Here is a 21,570-nt window from a genome sequence, read left to right on the forward strand (position 1 = left end):
CAAGAATCTCATGCATTTCAGAACATGTTTGCAAAGATCTAAATTACAAGTTAAATATTTACTTTTTTTTTCTTCAGACTGGAGCAGGGTGAGAACTTGGAGGAAAACCAAAGGAACCTTCTCCAGATCACGGAACGTTTCTTTCAGGCCATAATCGGTTCATCCAGCGAATTTCCACCTCAACTCCGCAGCGTCTGCCACTGTCTTTACCAGGTACACGCCCTGCCCCCTGCCCCCTGCCCCCTGCCCCCTGACCCCGCCACGACCCCTCTGTGACCCTTCCATGACCTCACCGCGACCCCACTGCTCACTCACAGCCAGTCTCTACTCACTGCTCTGCACACTAAATGTTGCGCAATTTTTAAGTCCAAATTATAATTTTTGCAATGTTTTATTACATTTTTTTAAGTTATAAAGTTGGTTGTAATTTGTTGAAAGATCCTTTACTTTTCTATTTTCACAAAACAAATTATTCACTCACATACCTGGGGAGTGGCTTAAGTTTTCCCCCATTCTTTACAAACATGTTGGTACGGTGTCCATTCATATTGTTAGCAGCCGAATAAACATTTAACACTGACTAGCCAGGCTAAAAGTGGGCCTTAAAGTTTAAACTTATTCAAATATATCCTTTGTGCTTTTTCTTAAAGAGGGGATGTTAAGCAAAATCGAGTTTTTGAAGCTTTCTACCACGTTAGTTCTATTCTTTCATCAAAAACATGAATTCTGAAGGGGTTTTAGATGGCATCTGCGTATGTCTGAGTAATTTAGCGATCTCTCCCAGGCCCTATATGGACAAAATCTTACAGCTAACAGTAAGGGGAGGTTAGCTATAAGATTCTGTCCAATGCCACGCCCATAAGCCTACGTCACTCCTGCTCCCACACAACAATTCTCCATAAATATACAGAAACATGATACAAAACTGTGCACTACAACTTCACAAACCTGATGCGATGTGCTGATTGTGTTGTGGTAGTGCTGTGAAGGGGGAGTGACTTGGCGCTGAGAGCAAAGGGAGGGGAGACTCAGACAGTCGAACAAACTAACGTGGTGTAAATATGTTATGCGTTAGCTGTTAATACCCCATAGAAGTGTAGCACCTCCTCTTTAAGTAAAGTACAAAGGTTTGAGTTAACCGCACACTGCTCCACTGCTTTCACCTCATTCACAATAAACTTTATGGGGCATTTTTCTTACTGTTAAAGCTGCTTCCTGCTTCTCACAAACTTTCTGTACGCTGCCAGCAAACCGGAGAAATAAAGTAAAAGATGGACATGAATGGAGTTGTTTTGAGAATGGAGGATACAGAGGACAGTCAGAGGCTTGTTTTAAAGACGCTGTACCTGATTTTTACTGTCTTAAAAACATGAAAAACAGAACTTGTGTGTTTTTAAACAGTTTTCAGTCGGCCAAAGTTATTCCTCACTTACCGCTATGAGTTTAGAAGCACTTTTCACAACTTTCAGTGGCCAGAATGGAGTTGTGCTGTTACGGTAAAGGTAATAGCAACTAGCATGCTGACAGTGCACTATCAGCTTATTGGATAATGAAAAGCTTTATTATTACTCGTTGCAGACAGCACATAGAGGACTTATGTTGACCTCAAGAGCGGCTTATACAATTATATCTGTGCTGGGGACAATTTTTGCTCTAATACATGGAAAAAGTAGAGTAAGCCAGTGTTATCCCTTAGCCCTCTGGTTTAGTACAGCTTTTGTTGAATTATTCCTGGTCACAGAGGGGCATTTTTAACGCTGATATTACAGCTCAAATAAAGGTTAGCTCTGTAAAATCGCTCTGGAATGGCTCCTGGTGACGTTGTTTTGGAAGACAAGGGACTTTTAGCTGAATTTTTGCCAATCAGTGGAAGCAATTAACAAGCTAAAGCTATATGTGATGTAGCCTGTGTAGCATCTTACCTACCATTTTTGTCCTTGCTAGCTTCTTAGCAAATGTTAATAAAATGTTTTTGTTGGAGAAATGTGCTTTCTCCTTCGGTCTGATTACCCCAGAGCCGTACAAGATAGATTTTTAAATACGATAGAATAGTAAAACCGATTTAAAGAACACATACTATGCAAAATGAATACCTGGAGTTGCATTTTGCTTCAGTGACACTTGCTTGATGAATTTTGTGCATTAAGTCTACTTGCTCTGAGCAGTCACTAAACACTTGGTTGTAACTTTTTCAGGATTGTTACGTCATAGGTAAAAGTCAATGAGCTAACATCCGCATGGTAATTCCCTCTACTGCCACAAGATGGAGCCTAACACCAGATTCTGGGCTGAAAAAACCTGGTTCTTTACAAAGCCATTATTTTAAGTTCTAAAACCTAAAATTCCAAAACAAAGGTACTCCAGAGCATATTTAAAGGCCAATAAAAATAGAAATAATGCATACTATGTGTTCTTTAAGAAAATTAAATGCTCCAGAGATTCACAAACAAATTTTTCAGGGTTTTGGCTATGAGTAGATATTTGTAAAGCAAGTATTTTCAGTGGTAAGTGGTACCGCATTTTGAGAGCCTATGAAGACACGAGGAGAACATGCAAACTCCAGTGTCCTTGATTCAAACCTAGGACCTAGTGAGGTTGCTAATCTCTACGCTGATACTCAATCGCTACATGCTAAAGCTGCACGCTAACCACACAGCAATGCATGGACTCCCTCTCCGCTGAGCAGTGAGCCACGTCAATCTAACATCACAGATCTTTACAAAAACTGTATTTCTTTTCCACCAATCGTCCTCTGCAGAGCTATAGCGCCACCTGCTGCCTGTCTGTATGTGTTGTTGTGGTTCGCCGGTGCTGTGACCATTTGCCATCTCTGTTCTGTAGGCTACTTGCCACTCTCTACTGAATAAAGCTACAGTAAAAGAAAAAAAGGAAAACAAAAAAGCAGTAAGTTTTTGGAGAATTTCACAAACAACTTTTAATTTTTAATTTTTTTTTTTCATTTACACTTCCAGTCAAAAGTTTGACTCACCCTCTCATTCAGTGTTTTTTTCCATTTGTTTATCACTTTTTACATTATATATACACGCAGAAGACATCAAATGAAGTAAGATGTATGGGATTATGTAACAAAGAAACTCAAATAACCCAATATAAACTATTTTATATTCAAATCTTCAAAATATCCACCCTTTGCTTTGTTGACACCTCTGCAAACCATCCTGATGAAGTCTCCTGAAATGGTTTTAACTTCACAGCTGTGCCTTGTCATGGTCAAAGAATGCCAAAAACAAACCAAAACGAAAACAAGTTTAGAGTTATTTTGAGTTTAGTTTTTGTTTCCTACATTTCACGCATGTCCATTCATAGTTTTGATGCCTTCAGTGAGAATCTACACTGTAAATAAATAAGAAACATAAATGGAAAGTGTGTTAAAACTTTTGACTGGTAGTGTATGTTTGATTGGCGTTGATTTGGTGTCTTCTGGAGCTGGTTCTGTTTTATTCTTTTATATAATTTTCCATATATTCCCTATTATTTGAAATCATTGTACTAATATCGGCGTCATTATTAACAGTGAGAACAGTGGCTCTGTCTCTTCCTCTGTCTGTTTGCATCTCAGGAGACATTTTCTCAGAACATCCAAAAAATAAAAAATAAAATCACTTCATTGCTGTAAATTAAATATTAAATTAAGTCATCAAAGTGCTTTTTGTTTTTTTGTTTTTATTTTTTTACTGAATGACTGTGCTCATTGTCGCCATCTCCTGGACAGACCAAAAATAGCACCCCACTGCTTCTTTTGAAACGGTCGCAACTGTCTATCAAATGTCAATCAAAGAGTAACTTTTCTTGTCACCATGGAGTTGTTTTTGCTTTGCCTGGAATGTTCCACAGTATGACATGGGTGACCGGACAAAGTTACAGGTCAGATCTGTGGAGAGGCGATCCCGCTCACAGAGAGAACTTAAATATTGCTTTAGTAATAAAAACACAAAACTTGAGTAAATGCAAAATGTGTAATGCCATACTGTTCCAGGCATAGCAAGCAGGTGGCAGATCTGTCACTAGAAAAGTTACATAGTGCACTTTTAATGTCATCTCTGAGTAAATCATATTTAGGGCTGCAACAAATCATTTATTTTTGAGATCATTATGAATCAATATTGGGTTTTTAGATTAAATCGTATGACTCACGGTATGTGCTGGAAAAAGCCTCATTATAAACACGGTAAAACCAGAAGAATACACATTTAGTTATATTGACAAGTTCTCAAATATTTTCAGTCAACAACTAGCATGCTAACTACGCTGCTGTGCACTCCTTGATTATGGGGCAGTAAAACGCTTTATATTTCAGTGCATTAGAACTGCTTATATTTTATATCTGTACTGTGGTCAGGCCTGTCACGATAACTTATTTTGAAATTCGATATATCGCTGAAGAAAATAAACAATAATATTGACACAAATTTATGACCCTGAAACAAGGATTTCACCCAAAATCTATTCTTTATCGAAATGTACGTTTTTCTTAATGGAAATGAATAAAGGAAACTCTTAATGGGTCATACAAGTTATTAAATCAACCCTCTACAGCTCAAATCTTATTGTCGTATGGAACAAATATGAAAAAAATCACTACTTGTACAAAGAAAAAGTACCTACATTAAATACTGACCTCCCATAATAATTGCTCCATTTATCATGTATTGAGCGATAAGTCATACAGTAATTATTGTGATAGGCCTAACTGGGTTTTGCTGAAATACATGGGGGGAAAAAAACAGGGTACAGGGGCTTTAATCTGTCTTAAAAACTCAAACCAAAGTAGTCCATTAATCAAAATATATATATTTTTTTGTAATGCTGTTTCTAAAAATGCTGTGTTTGTTTCAGTTCCTGCTACGCTTGTTTTATTTTATACTTTTTGTGCATTTTCTCATTTCACTTTTCCCGGTAGCGGCTGCAGCTTGTGTCACAGGAAGGCTCCACACGAGATTAGAACATGTTAATCTTGCAGCTGTGATATTATGAATACAACAAAACAACAAGCGCTGCAGGTGACCGAAAAAAGGGGGCGTGGCAAAAGCTTGCAAAACTGCACCTGCAAGCTTTTTATGGAGAAAGAAAGTACTAGGAAGCAGTGTATTTATATATATATAGACGAATTAAATGTGTGAGTTTAACCAAATCTCCAGCTCACTCACTCACTTCTCCTTTCTGCTGTTGTCTCATTTATTATCTAAAGAAAATGGTTATTCGAGTAATGCAAATTTTGTTTAGTCTTTGAATTGGTTGGCGAATTAGTCAAACAACTAAAAGTCTACGACTCTTAAAACAACACATTTGAACAAAGATTTACAGGCATTTACTCAAAGCTGCTGTCCTAAGTCTATTGTGAAACACTGCTGTATTAAAGAAACCATATGTAAGATAGAGATTTTAAAACCTTAACCTTACCTTAAATATAGGGACACAGATAGATCGACATGTTCAAATCAACTATAGCTTTTACTGATATTGTAAAGCTGATTTTATTTGTTACATTTCGATGTTTTGGTTCTAAAGTCGATTATCCAATCAGAAAGCAGAATGAGCTTCACACGAGTCTCATTTGTGTCGCCAGTTCCAATGCTGAAATCCAGTTGATTTAAACCTAAAAGGACTCTCTCGGATCTGAATCGTCACTGCCTAAATCCCAGCACCTGCAGAACAATCATGAATCAGTGCTAGTGCAGCCTATGCAGCTCAGTGAGTGAATTCTGGAGGTGCTGAGCTTTCACATGAGGCCTGTCCATAAACTGAGAATGAGAAACACTTGTATGTGTCTATCTGCAGGTTCAGTTGTGATTTATTTATTTATTTATTTTAAACAAGAACACAGGCTGCACATAGCTCCTTTTAAGATTACTTTCACAACACTTTTCTCCTATATATTGCCTGATATTTTTGATTAACTATACAATTAAAGACCTTTCATAATGTACCTTAAACGTATTAAAGAGGAGATTAATTCTTGTGGCATTTAAGCATGTTTTAGGCACATTTATATTTTTTTTTTAACGTTTTCTATCAAAAGTTCTCCTTATATTAACGTAAAGAGATCTTTATCAGCTTGTTCTAACAGAGGTATAAACACTAAACCAGAATAAGTACAATCATTCTTCCATATTTTCAACAGTATGTAGATGTAGTATTTTTTTGTGATAAGCTGATACACACGAGCTTGTACGGCTGCAGTATTTCCTTCCTGTTTTATCAATAGAAATCTCCATTCTTCCTGTATTTCTGTATAACTGTGTCACGATTGTCTTAGAAAATGCTCTCCTGTAAAGAGTGGAAACACCAAGGTGGCTGGACTCCATGTTGTGCCCCCCCCTGCATGCTCACGGATCAGTGAACGCTCATCCAAAAATCAGACTAAATCTAAACTAAATGTATACTTGGGTTTGTCATTGGGCTTTACACAGGAGCAGGTCACGCTACTCATCACAAACATACCTGGAGTTGTATTTAGTTTCATTCACAAATATTTAGAGCACAAACCCTCCATATTTAGGCATTTAGAGTTCTTTGCTCAAACTAAAAACACACTGTTCCACCTTGTGATGTCATCATGTGGTAATACAGGAAGTGCTCCACTGTAGTTTTAAACTCCAAACACTTCACTTGAATCATTTCGATGATTTCAGCTAAACAAAAGTTAAAAGTTGGCTGTTAACTTGAAAACTACCACTATATGACATCACAATCATGTAGACCGCAAAATCTGCACAAAATACTTTAACTTTTTACTTTAAGAACATTTTTAAACAGGTACTTTAATACTTTTACTTAGATTTTTTACTTACTTTTTCTGCCGCTGGTTAATGCACACAAAAAAAATTTAAGGGTAATTTTTTTAAACTACTGTACTGTGCCGGAAGTAATTTCACCTTTGTATAGCAATAAAGTTTGTTGAGGTCAGGAAGGGCATCTAGTTTAAAATGTATTCAAAGACAGCTCTGTGTAAACCAGTGACAAACCTTTGCAGTCTGTCTGATTGGAGACGTGAGCCGTTTCACTGTGGACACATCTTTTGGTTTTGGGGTCGTTTCTGGATTCATGCTTCGCTCTTCAACTCATAAATTCATCAGACTGTTTTTAATTTGTCATAACCCACTTTAGATGCCACCATTTTGTCTCCATCGAAGGTTTAAAGCTGGGTGTTGCTTCCCTGTCGTCTCGAGCTGTAACTGGAGTAGTTGGCTCTGGTTACAACCAAATGTATGGGATTTAAAGTCTCTGATGCAGACACAGTACAAATGAATGGACAAAATAATCTCTTTAATACTGTATAGTGTTTTTAATGTTCCACAGTATAGCATTCGACTTCTTATTTATCTTGCATTTATTCCATTGTGTTTTTATCGGTAAAAATACTTGGTAAACATGCATTCTTTCTGTGATCCTGGTCACACCTCCACAGATCTGACCTGTTACTTGGCCCCGTGGGAGAGTAGAGTCTAATGCCAACATGCCAGGCAAAGAAATAACATCTCCATGGAGACAAGGAGGCGGCTGACCCTAACCCAAGTTCTGTTTAATGTCCCATATTTTCAACCTCAAGTCCATTCATTTCTACTGTCAACACTGTTTGACTGTTTCTCCATGGCTCATATTGGCTCGTATAACTCGTACACCAAGGCATTGTTATCCAAAGCTTTCCGTTAATTTATGACACTATATTCCTGTCTCCCTGTCTCCAAACCTGTCTAAATCTCCCATGTTTTGTCCTTTTGTCTGTCTCTGTGTTTCGTTGTGCGTTCGTTTTTGCAGGTGGTCAGTCAGCGCTTTCCTCAGAACAGCATCGGAGCTGTGGGCAGTGCCATGTTTTTGAGGTTTGTGAATCCAGCCATCGTATCGCCGTACGAGGCCGGGATTCTGGACAAGAAACCTCAACCGCGGATAGAACGGGGGCTCAAACTCATGTCTAAGGTGAGGGACACAGGTTTGACCAAATGGGGGCACATGCTCACCAGGCGTAGTTTGAGTTGATATTTTAAAGACAAGGGTAACTTGATGCATTTAAATACTTCCATGTTTGTTTCATGGTTTATTAATAAGTTTAAATTTAGCTATAGTACCCTGTTGTACTTTACAACACATATGTGCAATTTCTTTTTTATTGCAATCTCATTTTGAACTCTGTGATTGCCATTTTAATATTTTTAGTCAAGACTGGATATCCTTTAAAAAGGTACACATTTAAGGAGGTTATGCATGGATCTGTTCGAAAGGATTTTACTCGTAGAGTGCAATGTGATCGCAAACTGCTTGTGTTTGGCTGACAGGGACTCACAGGGCACCTACAACTTTCACAAAGGTTGAATTTTGTGATGATTTTGAACTATTTTCAGATCATAAACTTTTTCTCAGCTCAAAATCCGTCCGTCTTAAATGATTTTTATTGTTTTATCGTTATCTTCTGCTATGCTCTATGTCCGCTCTAGCTAAGCCCGAGTGCTGATTGGTTAGAGAGGTCACGTGGTATGATATGAACAAGCATATGAGAAATCCGAAGAATCCCAACTGTCATGAATGAACCGCAGGTTTAGAGCATGGTTCAGAAGCTCCTGAAAGCACAAACATTATCATTTATTTATTATTCCCTTGGCTCCTTTGTGGCCACTTCACTCGTGCAAAGTCTCATGGGGGGGTAGCTCAACTGCACATGGTTGATGGGCAGGGCGCGGATGTACCGAGCCACTAAAGGCTAAACTTGCAACATGCACCATTGAGCCTGGCCCATTGACTTCAATGGGTGGCTATTTTAGGCCCCGGGGCTTGGGGTTATGAGAGAGCTTTGAGCCTCTTACGGGAGTGTATGCGTAGTGTGAGACAAAGGTAGTAATAGTTGGACAAGTTTAGGGAGGTCACCATCATATTAGCATATGAAAAACAGACTTTTTTAGTCATGACATTTTGCCATTATCAACATATGAGAAGCCTGCATTGATGACACTACACTACTACATTATTACTAATTTTATAAAACTTTTGTTCTCATCCAGATTCTCCAGAGCATCGCGAACCACGTCCTGTTTACGAAAGAGGAACATATGAGGCCATTCAACGACTTTGTGAAGAGCAACTTCGATGCAGCCAGAAGGTACAGTCAGTGGTAGAGGGTTTGTGTATGAAATAAGAAATGCATAAAAATCACAATACAATAAATAAAAACATAAGTAATCATCATAAAATTATCATTAAAAGAGTACAGAATAAAAACCTTTCAGTCATATGCACAGTTGAACAAAACAGTTTTGAGCCTGGATTTAAACATTGTCAAAGTAGAGGCCTGTCTCACATCTTCAGGAAGACTGTTCCAGGTTTTGGCTGCATAAAACTGAAACACTGATTCCCCATGTTTAGTCCTGACTATGGACACCAGCAGGAGGCGCTCCCTGAAGTCCTCACAGTGTGAGATGGTTCATATGGCATTAACATGTGGGAGATGTACTTTGGTGCTGGGCCATGGAGAGACTTTTTCAAGTGTAGAGCTGCTTTAAAGTCTATTCTCTGAGCCACAGGAGCCAGTGCAGAGACATGAGCACAGGACTTATGTGCTCATACTTCCTGCTTCTAGTCAGGACCAGAGCAGCAGCGTTGTGCTGTACTACAGCTGTCTTAACGCTCATTTGGCGAGGCCAGTGATCAGGTCGTTACAGTAGTCCTACTGGAGACAAACGCATCGATAAGACTCTCCAAGTCTGGCAAAATGAATGTATACTGTCTAAACCAGTGTTTTTGTAGATGGTAAAATTTGCAGATGTTATTGATTTGATGTGACCATTAAAGTTCAAGTCTGAGTCCATTATTATCCCTAGATTTCTAGCCTATTACATCGTTAAATATTATTGACAATCATAAGGGTGTCATAAAGGCCAATTTGTGAATCCTAGTTTTAGTGTCTAGTTTATTTCAATGCTAGCCAGATGTATAATACTTAAATGGCTTTTAATTTGCCCCAAGCTAATGTGCGTATGTCTTATTTTTAGGTTTTTCTTGGACATCGCGTCGGATTCTCCTCCCAGTGACTCTGTGAACCACAGTCTTTCTTTCATCAGCGATGGAAACGTTTTGGCTCTGCACCGTTTACTGTGGAACAACCAGGAGCGCATCGGCCAGTACCTCTCCAGCAACCGGTATGAACCACTACAAACACATGGTCTTGGGATTCATTTTAATACTGTTATTTTTTCTTGCAGGGACCATAAGGCAGTAGGCAGACGCCCCTTTGATAAAATGGCGACTCTTTTGGCCTATCTGGGACCCCCTGAACACAAACCAGTGGCTGACACGCACTGGTCCAGCCTCAACCTCACCAGCTCCAAGTTTGAGGAGTTCATGACCAGGTAACTGCTGTAACATCCTTGTAAATAAATAAGACTTTTGTGGGAGGAATGGGTTCAGAAAAAATGTTTACTTTCTCCTCGAACTAACAGTTGCCCAAAAAACTGTACAACCCTCTATACAAAGGCATGGGGTATGGATAGGCCTGTCATGATAACGAATATCAAGTTCGGGAAGAAGCATTACCTTCAACAGGTTCACTCCAGTTTGGCTCTCTGGTTTTTGTGATACTCACGATTGAAATTCCAAGTATGGAACCCTGCTCCAAATTCGCCCCTATAACTGCTCTAGCCTCGATGAGCTTCATTTGACTGGAGCTTAACAATATAGGTGACATCACTCTCCCTTAGTCCACTTCTTTATGGTTTAAATATGCTCTTTTTGTACTATATAAACAAAAACTAAATATTAAAAATGTTTTTGTCCCACAGACACCAGGTTCATGAAAAAGAGGAATTCAAAGCACTGAAGACGCTGAACATCTTCTACCAGGCCGGGACGTCAAAAACAGGGAACCCAGTATTCTACTATGTGGCCCGAAGGTAAGTCCCTTTTCAGAACTGACTGAATCACAACACAAATCTGCATTTTTAACAATTTGATCTGCCCCCATCTGCATTAAATATTATTAGTCTATAGAATGTTGTGATGTCACCTGAAACCCAGCAGTGTTTGGCCTGGCATCTTCCATTGTTCTGTGGTTGTTTGGTGAAATATTTGACCCATTTTACTTGTTTTAGGGCTCACACATGACCTTTACTTTCCTCACGGAGAATGATGAGAAATTTTTAGTGTTATTGCGATGTTCAACTCGAGATCTGAGCGAGGTTTTGGTGTGATTTGTCAGGTAAACTCGCCCAGCCCAGCCCAGACCGTGTGTTAATCTGCGTTAATTCCTGGTTTCGCGTCAGTTTACTTAGGTTAATTGCATGTGTTCACACGTTAACGTTGACAGCCCTATCTATAATTTTAAACAGTTTTGTAATAGTACTTGTGTAATAGTTACATAACAGTTCACAACATGTCATGTACTTTGTGTGAGTCAAAGGAAGTATAGTTGTGATCATGTGACTACTTATGTTTGGCATCTTTAGGTTTGAAAAAGATCTTTGTTTAGTGAATTTAAAGTGTTTACCCAAGTTTACTTTTTATATTAAGTAGTGTGTTGTTGTCAGTGTTGCCAAGTCTGCTGTTTGATGCCAAATTTGGACATATTGAACTGGATAATTTAAGTGATGCTTTTTCATGTTAATAGACCCAGAAATTACCTGTTTTTAATGACAATAATTATGTTTAATATGAAATTTAATTACATTCTAATAGTTGCTTCTTTTGTTGGGCTCATTTTTGTTGGAATGAGGTAGCTTGTTTTTGCTTTTTTCAATGCCTTGATTACTTGCTTCTCTCAAAATCTGGCAGTTGTTGGAACAATTTGCAAAAAGAGTTTGGTTGGAAATGTGTTATGAATTGCTGAATGAATGAATTAATGTTTTTTTTAAATATTTCTCTTTTGTTTGGGTAATTTTATATTTATTGTAAAGTGCATGGAAACTTAGCTTCTTCTTTTTGGAATAACTTTTGCTATTCTTATTGTGGATAAGATTTTGCTACTATGCAGTGTCCTTTATTGAACCACAGGGAACCACGAGAAGGGCAAAGCATTCAATCTTCACTTTTGTGTGCTTGCCATAGACTGAATAAAGAAGTGGACTAAGTGAGTGTGGCGTCACCCATAGCGTTCGCTCCAGTCAAATGTAGCTCATCGAGGCTAGAGCTGTTATAGGGGCCTTTGGAATACTGACCGCGAGTATCATAGCAACCAATCAACCAATCTGGACTGAAGCTGTTGAAGGTAATGTCCCTTCCCATTCCCCGCACTCCTGGTTTACGCAATCAATGCAACCTGCTCTTAACGCTATGCACCTGGTTTGTCTGTTATTAATGTTCATATCTTGATTTACGTACAAAATGGTGAAATACAAATGCTGGGATTATGTAGAGTGGGTTAATATGAACATTTTAAGGTCAGAATGATGAAGCTCACTGGCTCCAATTCACTTTACATTGAGAAATTGTGGCCCCTCTCTCTGTAAATACTGCAGAGTCGATGGAGCCGGAATCGCGTCCATGCTCATTTCCTTTTGGAACGCTGCAACTAGCAGGTTAGCTATGTCCATTTATATATACAGTCCATGGTGCTAGCAAGCCAGAAAATCAAACCCACAACCTCTTTGCCATTTTCTTCATGTAGCCCTTTATTAATAACTGTTCTGGCTTACATTTTTTTTTTTTTTTTTATACAGTTGCTTTAACAACAACTTCTCCTTTTGTCCTATGGAATGTGACAGTGCAGATGAAGCAAGATAGCGTTAGCAGTATTAGCGGTAGCATTAGCAGTAGCATCAGCATCACCAGTTCAAACATGTATATAGATATCTGTTAATGTAGTTTCTATTTTTTAGCTTCTTGGAGTATTGTATGGTAGTGACAGTAGGCAGTAACAGTCATTATAATGAGCTAAAGGAGCTACATAGATTTTGTCTTAACTGATCAGCCATAACATTATGTATCTAGCTAAAATGGAGCATATAAAAAGAGTTGGAGTTAAAGGGTAGCATCTTTTTTTTCTTTTTTTTCTATGAAATACTTTATACGGCTGCAAGATTGATCACAATTGAAACGTAACGTGAATTGAAACGTGGCAGTTTTGAGTGGCAGAATACAGTTAACCAATCAAATCAATATTTATCATATATTATCCTCAAAACATCCTGCTGTCCCTGGTTTTTATATGTACATGATCATGTTCTGAAACCCATTGGGATTCTTGAAATTTCTTCAAATATTTTTATGTTTAGGGCTACAACTAATGATTGTTTTAGCAATTTTTGCATTTTTTGATTGGTCTATAGTCTGTTGTACATTGAGACTTATTAAATACACATTTTTAACCAAATAAAGGTAAAAATGTGTTTAATAAAGGTAAAAACTGAAGGCTTTTGGATGGATATAGAATATTAATGAGTCAAGTGTGTTATTGGTGCAAAATACTTAGAAAATAATGTTAAAATGTTTAGTCTTTATGTCTTGTGTTTCCGTGTCTGTTTAGTTCACTTAACTATTATTAAAATACGATTATTTTTATTAACTCATCCTGATTACTCCGATTTAGCCCTTTTGATGTTATTCTTTGACATGTTTTAAAATGTGAAATCTGAACAGAATGTGGATTTTTAAAACATAAATCGGAAATCTAAAAGCAATACTTGAAAGAAATGCAGTTTAAATACTTTTAGAAAAATCATTCACCTCTATTTCTCAGTACAAGTTTTGTCGTTGTGGGCCTGACCCTATGCAACCTATGCTATGAAACAGACAGCCATTGTTACTGTTTTCAGTTCTTTGTGATAAAACACTTATAACACTTGTAGTGTTTGCACCGTACTAACATTTGAACATTTCATTTCTCTATTTCGACACTAAGGAATAGACTTGATAGTCAATACCGATACCACAATGATATTAAACAACACTTTCTTTAGACAATAGGATATGATTTTCAACGTTAAATGGTAGCACTTTCTTTTCTATTCCCATGTGGCCTTATATTTGTGTACTCCCTCAGTGGTCCAGGTAGGTTTCATAGTGGTCCAGGGGCGTATACTAGTCTATGTGATCTTATACTTTTACCGATACCGCTCAAGATCATTCTAAAGATATTCCGGAAACGTTAATTTCTGTCCTGTGAATGGGACTTTTTTAGTATCGATACCAATGCAATTAGTGTCTATAATGTTATGGCTGACCTGTTATTACACCATTTCATTTTTTAGCACCAATTGAAACTGTATATTGTGGTCAGTGTTACCATTAATATGCCAAGATTTTGAATCTCAAGTCTTTTCCCACTGTTTCTTGAAATGCGTATTTTCTTGGTCGCCATATTGGTTCTTGCTGTTGTGCTTGTTTGCGTGGCTAAACTCGTCAGCTCCAAAGCCTCCATAGAGTCATTGATTTTGTCCTGAAAAATCCCACTTTCAAACATCGCCGACTTAGCCCTGTAGCTCGGCGTGGCTAACACAGTCCTTTCGCTAACCCAATACGGCGGCTCGGTGAAGAGATTCGAAAGCCAATCTGTATTCGAAGTTGCCAGTTGCGAACGTCCACAAACGGGTTTCGTGTAACATGGGCATCCGAATATAGCCGCGCGCGTTTGCTCTGCCCATTTTAATAGTTTTGTCATGTTTTCTTCCTCTTCGCACGCCCAAGGATTGTCGCCCAAACTCATGATCTCCAACGCGGATAGCTTTTCAAACACTCCCTCGTGCAGCCAGGAAAATTTATTGTTATGCAAGAAAAAACGATTCAATTTGGAGAGTCTATCCAGCGATCCAGGCAGAATTTGAACCAAGAAGTTATGCGACAAATCTATAGTCTCCAAATTGTGTGGCATATTAGTTGGAACAGTCCAAAATCGGTTGTAGCTAAGATTTAAAATTTGTAGCCCTGGAAGAGTGTTGTTTATGAACACGATTCGCTCCAGTTCGTTGTCGGATAGGTCTAATACTTTAAGGTTCCAGTGGTAAGCGGTGTCGTTTTTGTCCAGGGAGCGTAGGTGGTTCCCAGTCGCCCGGAAGTCCCACAGCGATCGGGGCAAAGCGGACGGTAGAGTCTGCAGGCGGTTGTAGGATAGGTCCAAAGTGCGGAGGTGGGCATAGTGGCTCAGCTGGCTGTCCAAAGACTGTAAACTGTGGAGACAATGAGAAATACAATACACCAGAATTAGGGATGGGCCCATATGGCTTTACAGATATCCCATATTTGGCCTGCACGACAACACATTTTGAAGTGGGATATACTGCGAAAGTAAGTATAGACAATAAACGATAATACTGAAACCAAACCGTTAAGCAGACGTATCCCTCAGAGTATTCTAAATGTGCAGGAAATACGAGCTGCAAAAAATCGAATGAAATGCAGCACTTAATTAGTTTATATCTAAAATGAGTCATAAAAGTTCATAATTCAAGCGTCTACATCTCAAATCTCATTATAGTACAGAAAAATAACCCAAAATTTCATAGTAGTACAAAGAAAAAGTATCCACCATAAATATAACCCTCAAAAAAACCCCCAAAACTTTAGTTCCATCTAACATTGTGACAGATCTACTGCTGTGGCTGATAAACGATATTTGCTGGTGCCTATATTTCATTTTCGAAATCCATAGCGAGGCCTGTCAATTTATCTTAAGCTGAAGTAAAGGTCACAAGTTAACTTTTTTAGTTTTGTAAAAATAGTAAGAAAATGAATTTGTCTGGGATCTAAAATAATAATAAAACCATATAACACTTTTCCATTTTTATTTTAACTCAGTATGTTCTAAAAGGGCACACAGAGCGAATGGGGAAACGCAAAACATACCACTGTAGAGAGTAGATATTGACGAATCTGTATCGATATCGTCTGATACTGGAACCTATATATTGCCTATCCCTAAAGATAATTATGTTGATGTTTTGCTTTTTTAAAATTTATTTATTTATTTATTTTTTGTTCGTTTAATGAGACAGGAACCGTACACAATATACATTAACCTCAACAGGAGAAATGTACCAGGTTGTAGCATTAGTGCTTGTTTCCAGGCTTATTTTATAATACATTGAGAAATCATGGCATTACACTGACCAATACTAAACATTTTTACATTTTGAAAACATTTTTTTGTTTGGCCTGCTGTAGAGTTGTGGAGCAGTGACATAAAGGGGTTTCACTGTTCTGATTTAGCGTATTTCCTGTAGCTGTATTTTGCACGTCAATGTTTTTTATAGGCCTGTGTAAATGCAGAAAACTAGGAATGTGGAAGTCATTGCATTTAGGTACAAGAAATTGCTATTTTATTCTAACAGTACATGTTGAGAGCCTTAAGATACAAGATGATACCTACAGCCCAATCGGTTTGTGTTGCTGTCTAGGCCTGTCACAATAACACATTTTGAAGTGATATTTTGCAGAAGTAATTTGAGAAGTTAAATATATTATTAAGTATAATTGAACCCAAACCATGAAGCAGAATTATCCACTTTCTACAGCTCAAATCTTATCATAGAACAGAAAAATAAGTCTGCATAGTATTTATCTTAACAGGCCTATTGCTGCTCTCCTTTTCGTTTATAACTTATTTAGAGCTACCTACTCCATGTTTTAGTGTATTTAGACTATTTTAAAGCCACATTAAGGTCTGATGTAGTCCAGCGTTTCATTTGGTGATACTTAAACCAACGACCAACTAAGGTCATATTTGGCTTTTTAAGTGTTAGCGACCAGTGGTTCTCAAATTGCATTCAAACCAGGATTAAACTGGCACTCAAACTGATCCCGAATGAAGACTCTACCTGAATACAACTTCTGCATGGGAAGGTAAAGACCTACCCTTTAAGACTTGTATATTAAAGGTCCTATATTACACAAAATTGACTCTTGTGAGCTTTAAGCCATGTTCTAGTGTGGTGTCCTTCTCAAAAACGTACCTGGAGTTGTGTTTTGTTTCATTCACATGTTTGAGTAATGCTGCATTATTAGTCTATCCACATCTCCAGACCTCAAAGGCTCTTTAATCTAGATTTAGATTAATAAATGACATTACCTGACCCAGTCTCTCACCTGTTAAAGGAAAGGTTGAGGAATCGTATGTTGTGCTGTAGACCGGGGGGCAGTTTGGTGAGACCTCGAGAGGAGCAGTCCACCACTCTATGTCCCCGACTGCAGTGGCACACGGCTGGGCAGATGGACAGCACCGAGGCCCCCAAGAGCTCCAGGAGAACCAGAAGCAGCAGGCACAGGGCTGGAGCAGGGCAGCCGGGCAACCACAGCGCTCTACTGGGGCAAGAGAGAAGAAACAAGGGGCAGGGAAAGGGGGTGGAGAAGAGTGAGTGAACACACATCACTTTTAAAGGCCCCAGATTATGCAAAACTGACTTTTTATTTCTTGTAATATTCTATTTAGCATATGCTGGCCTGTACTGATACTACATTGTGAAGTTCGATATCTGGCTGAAGTAAATATAGACAGTAAACGATAATATTGAAACTCCACAACATCCAAGAGCAGATTTAAACCACAAAAACTATTCTAAATCTACAGTATTGTAAAAAAAAATCATGAGCTACAGTAAATAAACATAAATAAACAGCAGAGTGAAACACTATAGTACTTAGTTTGCATCTGTAATGAGTTATCTTTAATTGAAAGAAGCTGTTAAGCTTGACCGACTTTGTAGTAAATGTATTTTAGCGAGGATTAAAATGAGTCCTGTGATGGTGTTATGTAGATGGGGAAGAGAGCAGCACCTCATGACATCACCAGGTGGCACTGAGGATTTTGAGCTCTTAAGACAACACCGAAAAACATTTTGTCCTACTTTAGAAAATGCCCCGAAATGCCACTCAAACGGGTCATTAATACATGTGAACTCGAACAGGGGCTCCCACTTCACAATTGTATGTTAATAATGGTTGGCCACAAAAATATTGAGTGGTTAACAGCTAGATAAGCGATGCAAACATTTGAGACGGATTAAATACGATATTATAATTCCACGTGCTAAAGACATGCTTCTTTACATTGATTTAGCGCATGGTTAGCCTTAGCCGTATTGTTTACATATAAGTTAAGTTGATATTTTACTTCCTTTAGTGCTTCACAGTAAGAAATGCAAGCTAGTTAGCAGCTAGCGCCCCAGTTTAGGCTGCTCTGACAGTGAGACGTGCGCTTGATGGACAGCTCGGATTCGATTTGGGAATAATTGACCTGAACCAATTCCAGGACTGTTCTCTGAGGATTTCATTCATGTGTGTGTTCCAATAGACCTTTGTACAGCCAAGAGTAGTGGAGTTTTAGTCTATGCAGCACATGTGTGGGAATCTGCAGTTGCAAACAAATCTGGCCTATGACTGTATGGTTAGTATCTCAGTTGTCCTCAAAAAACATAGAAAAAAATTGCTCGGTTGCATGTTTCTGTCTGAAAACCAGGCGACCGTGGTGATTACATAGGAGCATGTTCGTGTCCTCCGAGAGTCATCCCTGGGACTGACTGGCCATTGTCCAAAATGGCTGGGAAGAGATTCCTGCCATCTGTTACCCCAAAGTTTGAGCTGTAGACCCTGTGTGAGTTGAATTATGAATGATTTATAAGGATTTCTATTGGACGATGGCAGAAAGGAGAGTTTTGTGAGTGAGCTTTAGCTTTTTGTAATTATATATAAAAAGTCTTAAGCTCATGATTGCCAAGTTGTTATAGTAATACATAGCTGCATAGTATATTTTATTTATAAGTGGTTGTTTTAAATGAACTCCCATCCAGGTGTAGTCTTGTGAGTGCAGTTTAGGTCAGATGCATAGAGATACATAATAGTTTTGAGAGCAAAGGGTTCAGTTGTCCCAGGCCCCAGAGTCTTTAGGGTCTTTGGGCTCCAGAATCTTTAGGGTCTTTGGGCTCCAGAATTGTGTCGATTGCCCTGTTTATCCATAATGTTCTCCGCTAGAACCTAGTTGTTTTCACTGATAACAAAGTACAATTATATATCAGATGTTTAAACATGGAACTTATTCACAACATTATCCATCCAACAGTTCTCCATTTACTTGTTTTCTGTTGCTTAAGTTGCTTGTCTGTTTCTGTTTCCTTGTTGATTTTCTAACTTTCTGTTGGTTAAATCAATTCTCATGTTCAGCCCTAAGAGGCGACTGCTGTTGTGATTTTTGGGCTTTACAAAAAAATCATAATAATTGAATTGAATATTAAAATGATAATTCTTCATATCCAGAACATTTTTAAACTGTCATCAACTTTAATCATTATTGTGATATAATCATTAATCACAATTATTTTGATAACCACAACACAAAATTTCAATATCGTCCCATGCTTATGTACTTGGGGGTTATATTTTCATAATCTTTCTCCAATCAAACCAACTTAAAATGCAACGCTGTGCTGTCTGACTCACCATTGTGATACTTTTATATTGCTACTTTTTATATATTTTATTAGGCAAAAAAAAAAAAAAGGGCAAATCCTTCTAGAATTGGCTTTGCAGTTGATCGAATTTTAATTGTTCTAGATTGAGTCAGTAGTCAATGTTAATAATTGGCTCGGGGTCTTTTTAATGGAGAGGTCTACATCCAATCCTCTGTCAGTAATTCAGAATTTCAGAATATGGAGGTATATATGAATATAATATATATGTTATATGTTTTTGTTGCAAATTACAATAATTCAAGTCTGTATTATTCAGGAAATTATTGTTGAATTTATAATGAGACAAAATAAAATGAATTCAAATATAAGATTGAGCAATATGAGGAAAAAAATCATGATTGCATTGCTGGTCATATGGTTCAGCCCTATACAGTGTGTGTCTGTGATTTTAAAGCCCCTCTCACGTGTTTTGAAGTTGGGCCAATTATTTTCTAACAGCCCCTATTACTGCAGTGGTACTCCATGCAATATAGCTGCAGATGCATTGGCCAAACTTGCTTCAAAGCTGCTGTTGTGTTAACCAAATGCCATTTAAGTTCATTTTATCCATCTAAACAACGCCTCACGATTCGCTTGCATGTCAAAATATAGTATTCGATAGATTTAACCAAGTATAAAGTGTCTATATGTATCAGTTCCCTGCAGAAATCTTCGGATGTCCTGCTATTTAAGGTTGTTGCCGTTAAAATCACTCACCTCATCTTTCTCAGCCTTGCTTAGTCATCCCTCCATGCGGCAGAGCTCGTTCGCCTCCACAGGGTCAGATAAAACCAGTGTTTGGTATTTTTGTGTTTTATGTGTTTGTTGTAGTTCGCCTTTGGGTCTGCATTGTCCCGTTGCAGCTGTGCATGTGTTTGGATAGAGAGGGAGCGGAGAAAGGGAGGGATGGATGGAGGTGGGAGAGAGAGAGAGAGAGAGGAGGAGGGAGAGATAAGGAGGAGGGAGAGAGAGGGAGAGAATTGCAGCAAAAGTGCACCTCTTTTGCTGATCAGGCATCTGTGTGTCTTTGGATTTGATACGGACTGGACGACTGCTTTGTTTTGTAATTGCTTTAAAAGGAGCAAGATGGATTCTAAAAATATAGATACGAATCATAGACCTTAATTCACCTGAAGGAACTGTGTGTCGCCTCCGCTTTTACAGTTTGAAAAATAAGTCTTACAGTTAGAACTGAACCTGGGTTGCCAGATCCTTAACCTGCAGAGAGACGTGTACAAGTGTAAAAGCTCAGAATCTCTAGAAATCGCTCTGAGCTGCGGAGGCTGCACTAGCACTGATTCAGGATTGGCTGCAGGTGCTGGAGTTTAGATCATGAGGATTCAGATCAGAGAGAGTACTTTTAGGTTTAAATAAAGATTGAAACCGCCAACCGAAATGAGATTAATGTGAGGCTCATTCTGCTTTCTCGACCAAAACATCAAAATATAACATAAATAACTTGACCATCCAATGTTTTTGTAATTGAGAATAAATCAACATTACCATTGTTACCAGTACGCGAGCTACATCTGATTTGAACATGTTTACCTCGTATCTGAAGGCAAAGTTAGGTCTTATAATGAAATTTAAAATTGAAATCTTCCAAACAGCTCCTCTAAAGATCCAATGTTGACTGTAGTTTTAGTAATAATTTTGTCTTTTGTCTGTCTTCCTCATAGACTGTATATATAAATGGATTTAGCTAATCTGTTAGTTGCCACGTTCCAAATAGAAACTGATCCATTGGCGTGCTTCTGGCTTCAATTCACTTTACATTGAAAACCTGTCACCCCTCTCTCTCTATAACTGCTGCTGTCAGGCTCACCATTTTTTGTTCATATTAACCCGTTTTACATAATCCTGGAATTGTGATTGACGGTTTCTAAGCGCCCGCCCTAAACTAGCGGTGTGGGCGGGAAAACTTCAACAGCCTCGCTCCGGATTGGCTCCTTGGTTCCTATGTTACTCGCGGTCAGTATTCCAAATATGGAACTCAGCTTCAGATTCACCACCGTAACCGCTACACTGGCTTAGTCCACTTTTCCTCCAGTGGGCATCCAGGAAGAGCTCCTCGTGCTTTGTCTAAACTGTGTGAAATAACAAAACTATACAATTAGCAAGTTAACTGTTGACTTTTAATGGTAATGTATTGACGCCCCTTTTCATCATCAAAAAATGTATTATTGTTTCAGCC

The 21,570-nt window shown here is 38.3% G+C and overlaps 2 protein-coding genes across 4 annotated transcripts in view; one reads left to right on the forward strand and one right to left on the reverse strand.

Annotated features, from left to right (window-relative positions):
- The window catches only part of nf1a (neurofibromin 1a), a 104,639-nt gene that overhangs the window by 34,771 nt on the left and 48,298 nt on the right, over window positions 1-21,570 (forward strand). For 2 of the 3 annotated variants that reach the window (XM_033977280.2, XM_033977281.2), the window contains exons 29-35: window positions 78-213; window positions 2,842-2,904; window positions 7,780-7,938; window positions 9,015-9,112; window positions 10,002-10,148; window positions 10,212-10,358; window positions 10,788-10,898. In XM_033977280.2, coding sequence (XP_033833171.1) covers window positions 78-213; window positions 2,842-2,904; window positions 7,780-7,938; window positions 9,015-9,112; window positions 10,002-10,148; window positions 10,212-10,358; window positions 10,788-10,898 — 861 coding nt within the window. The remainder of the gene's footprint in view (window positions 1-77; window positions 214-2,841; window positions 2,905-7,779; window positions 7,939-9,014; window positions 9,113-10,001; window positions 10,149-10,211; window positions 10,359-10,787; window positions 10,899-21,570) is intronic. The other variant, XM_055225776.1, reaches the window with a different exon arrangement.
- omgb (oligodendrocyte myelin glycoprotein b) lies at window positions 12,995-20,247 on the reverse strand. Its single transcript, XM_055225783.1, has 3 exons — window positions 20,094-20,247; window positions 17,020-17,232; window positions 12,995-15,104 (listed from the first exon to the last, which is right to left on the reverse strand). The coding sequence occupies exons 1-3, from the start codon at window positions 20,096-20,098 to the stop codon at window positions 14,186-14,188; spliced, it is 1,137 nt and encodes a 378-aa protein (XP_055081758.1). The 5' UTR covers window positions 20,099-20,247; the 3' UTR covers window positions 12,995-14,185.

The sequence above is a fragment of the Periophthalmus magnuspinnatus genome, chromosome 13 (assembly GCF_009829125.3).
Source record: "Periophthalmus magnuspinnatus isolate fPerMag1 chromosome 13, fPerMag1.2.pri, whole genome shotgun sequence".
Lineage (NCBI taxonomy): Eukaryota > Metazoa > Chordata > Actinopteri > Gobiiformes > Gobiidae > Periophthalmus > Periophthalmus magnuspinnatus.

Coding starts and splice junctions, on each gene's coding strand:
- omgb (XM_055225783.1), bottom strand. Junction 15,105..17,019: donor CTCAACCTTTCCTTTAACAG/GTGAGAGACTGG, acceptor TTGTCTCCACAG/TTTACAGTCTTTGGACAGCC.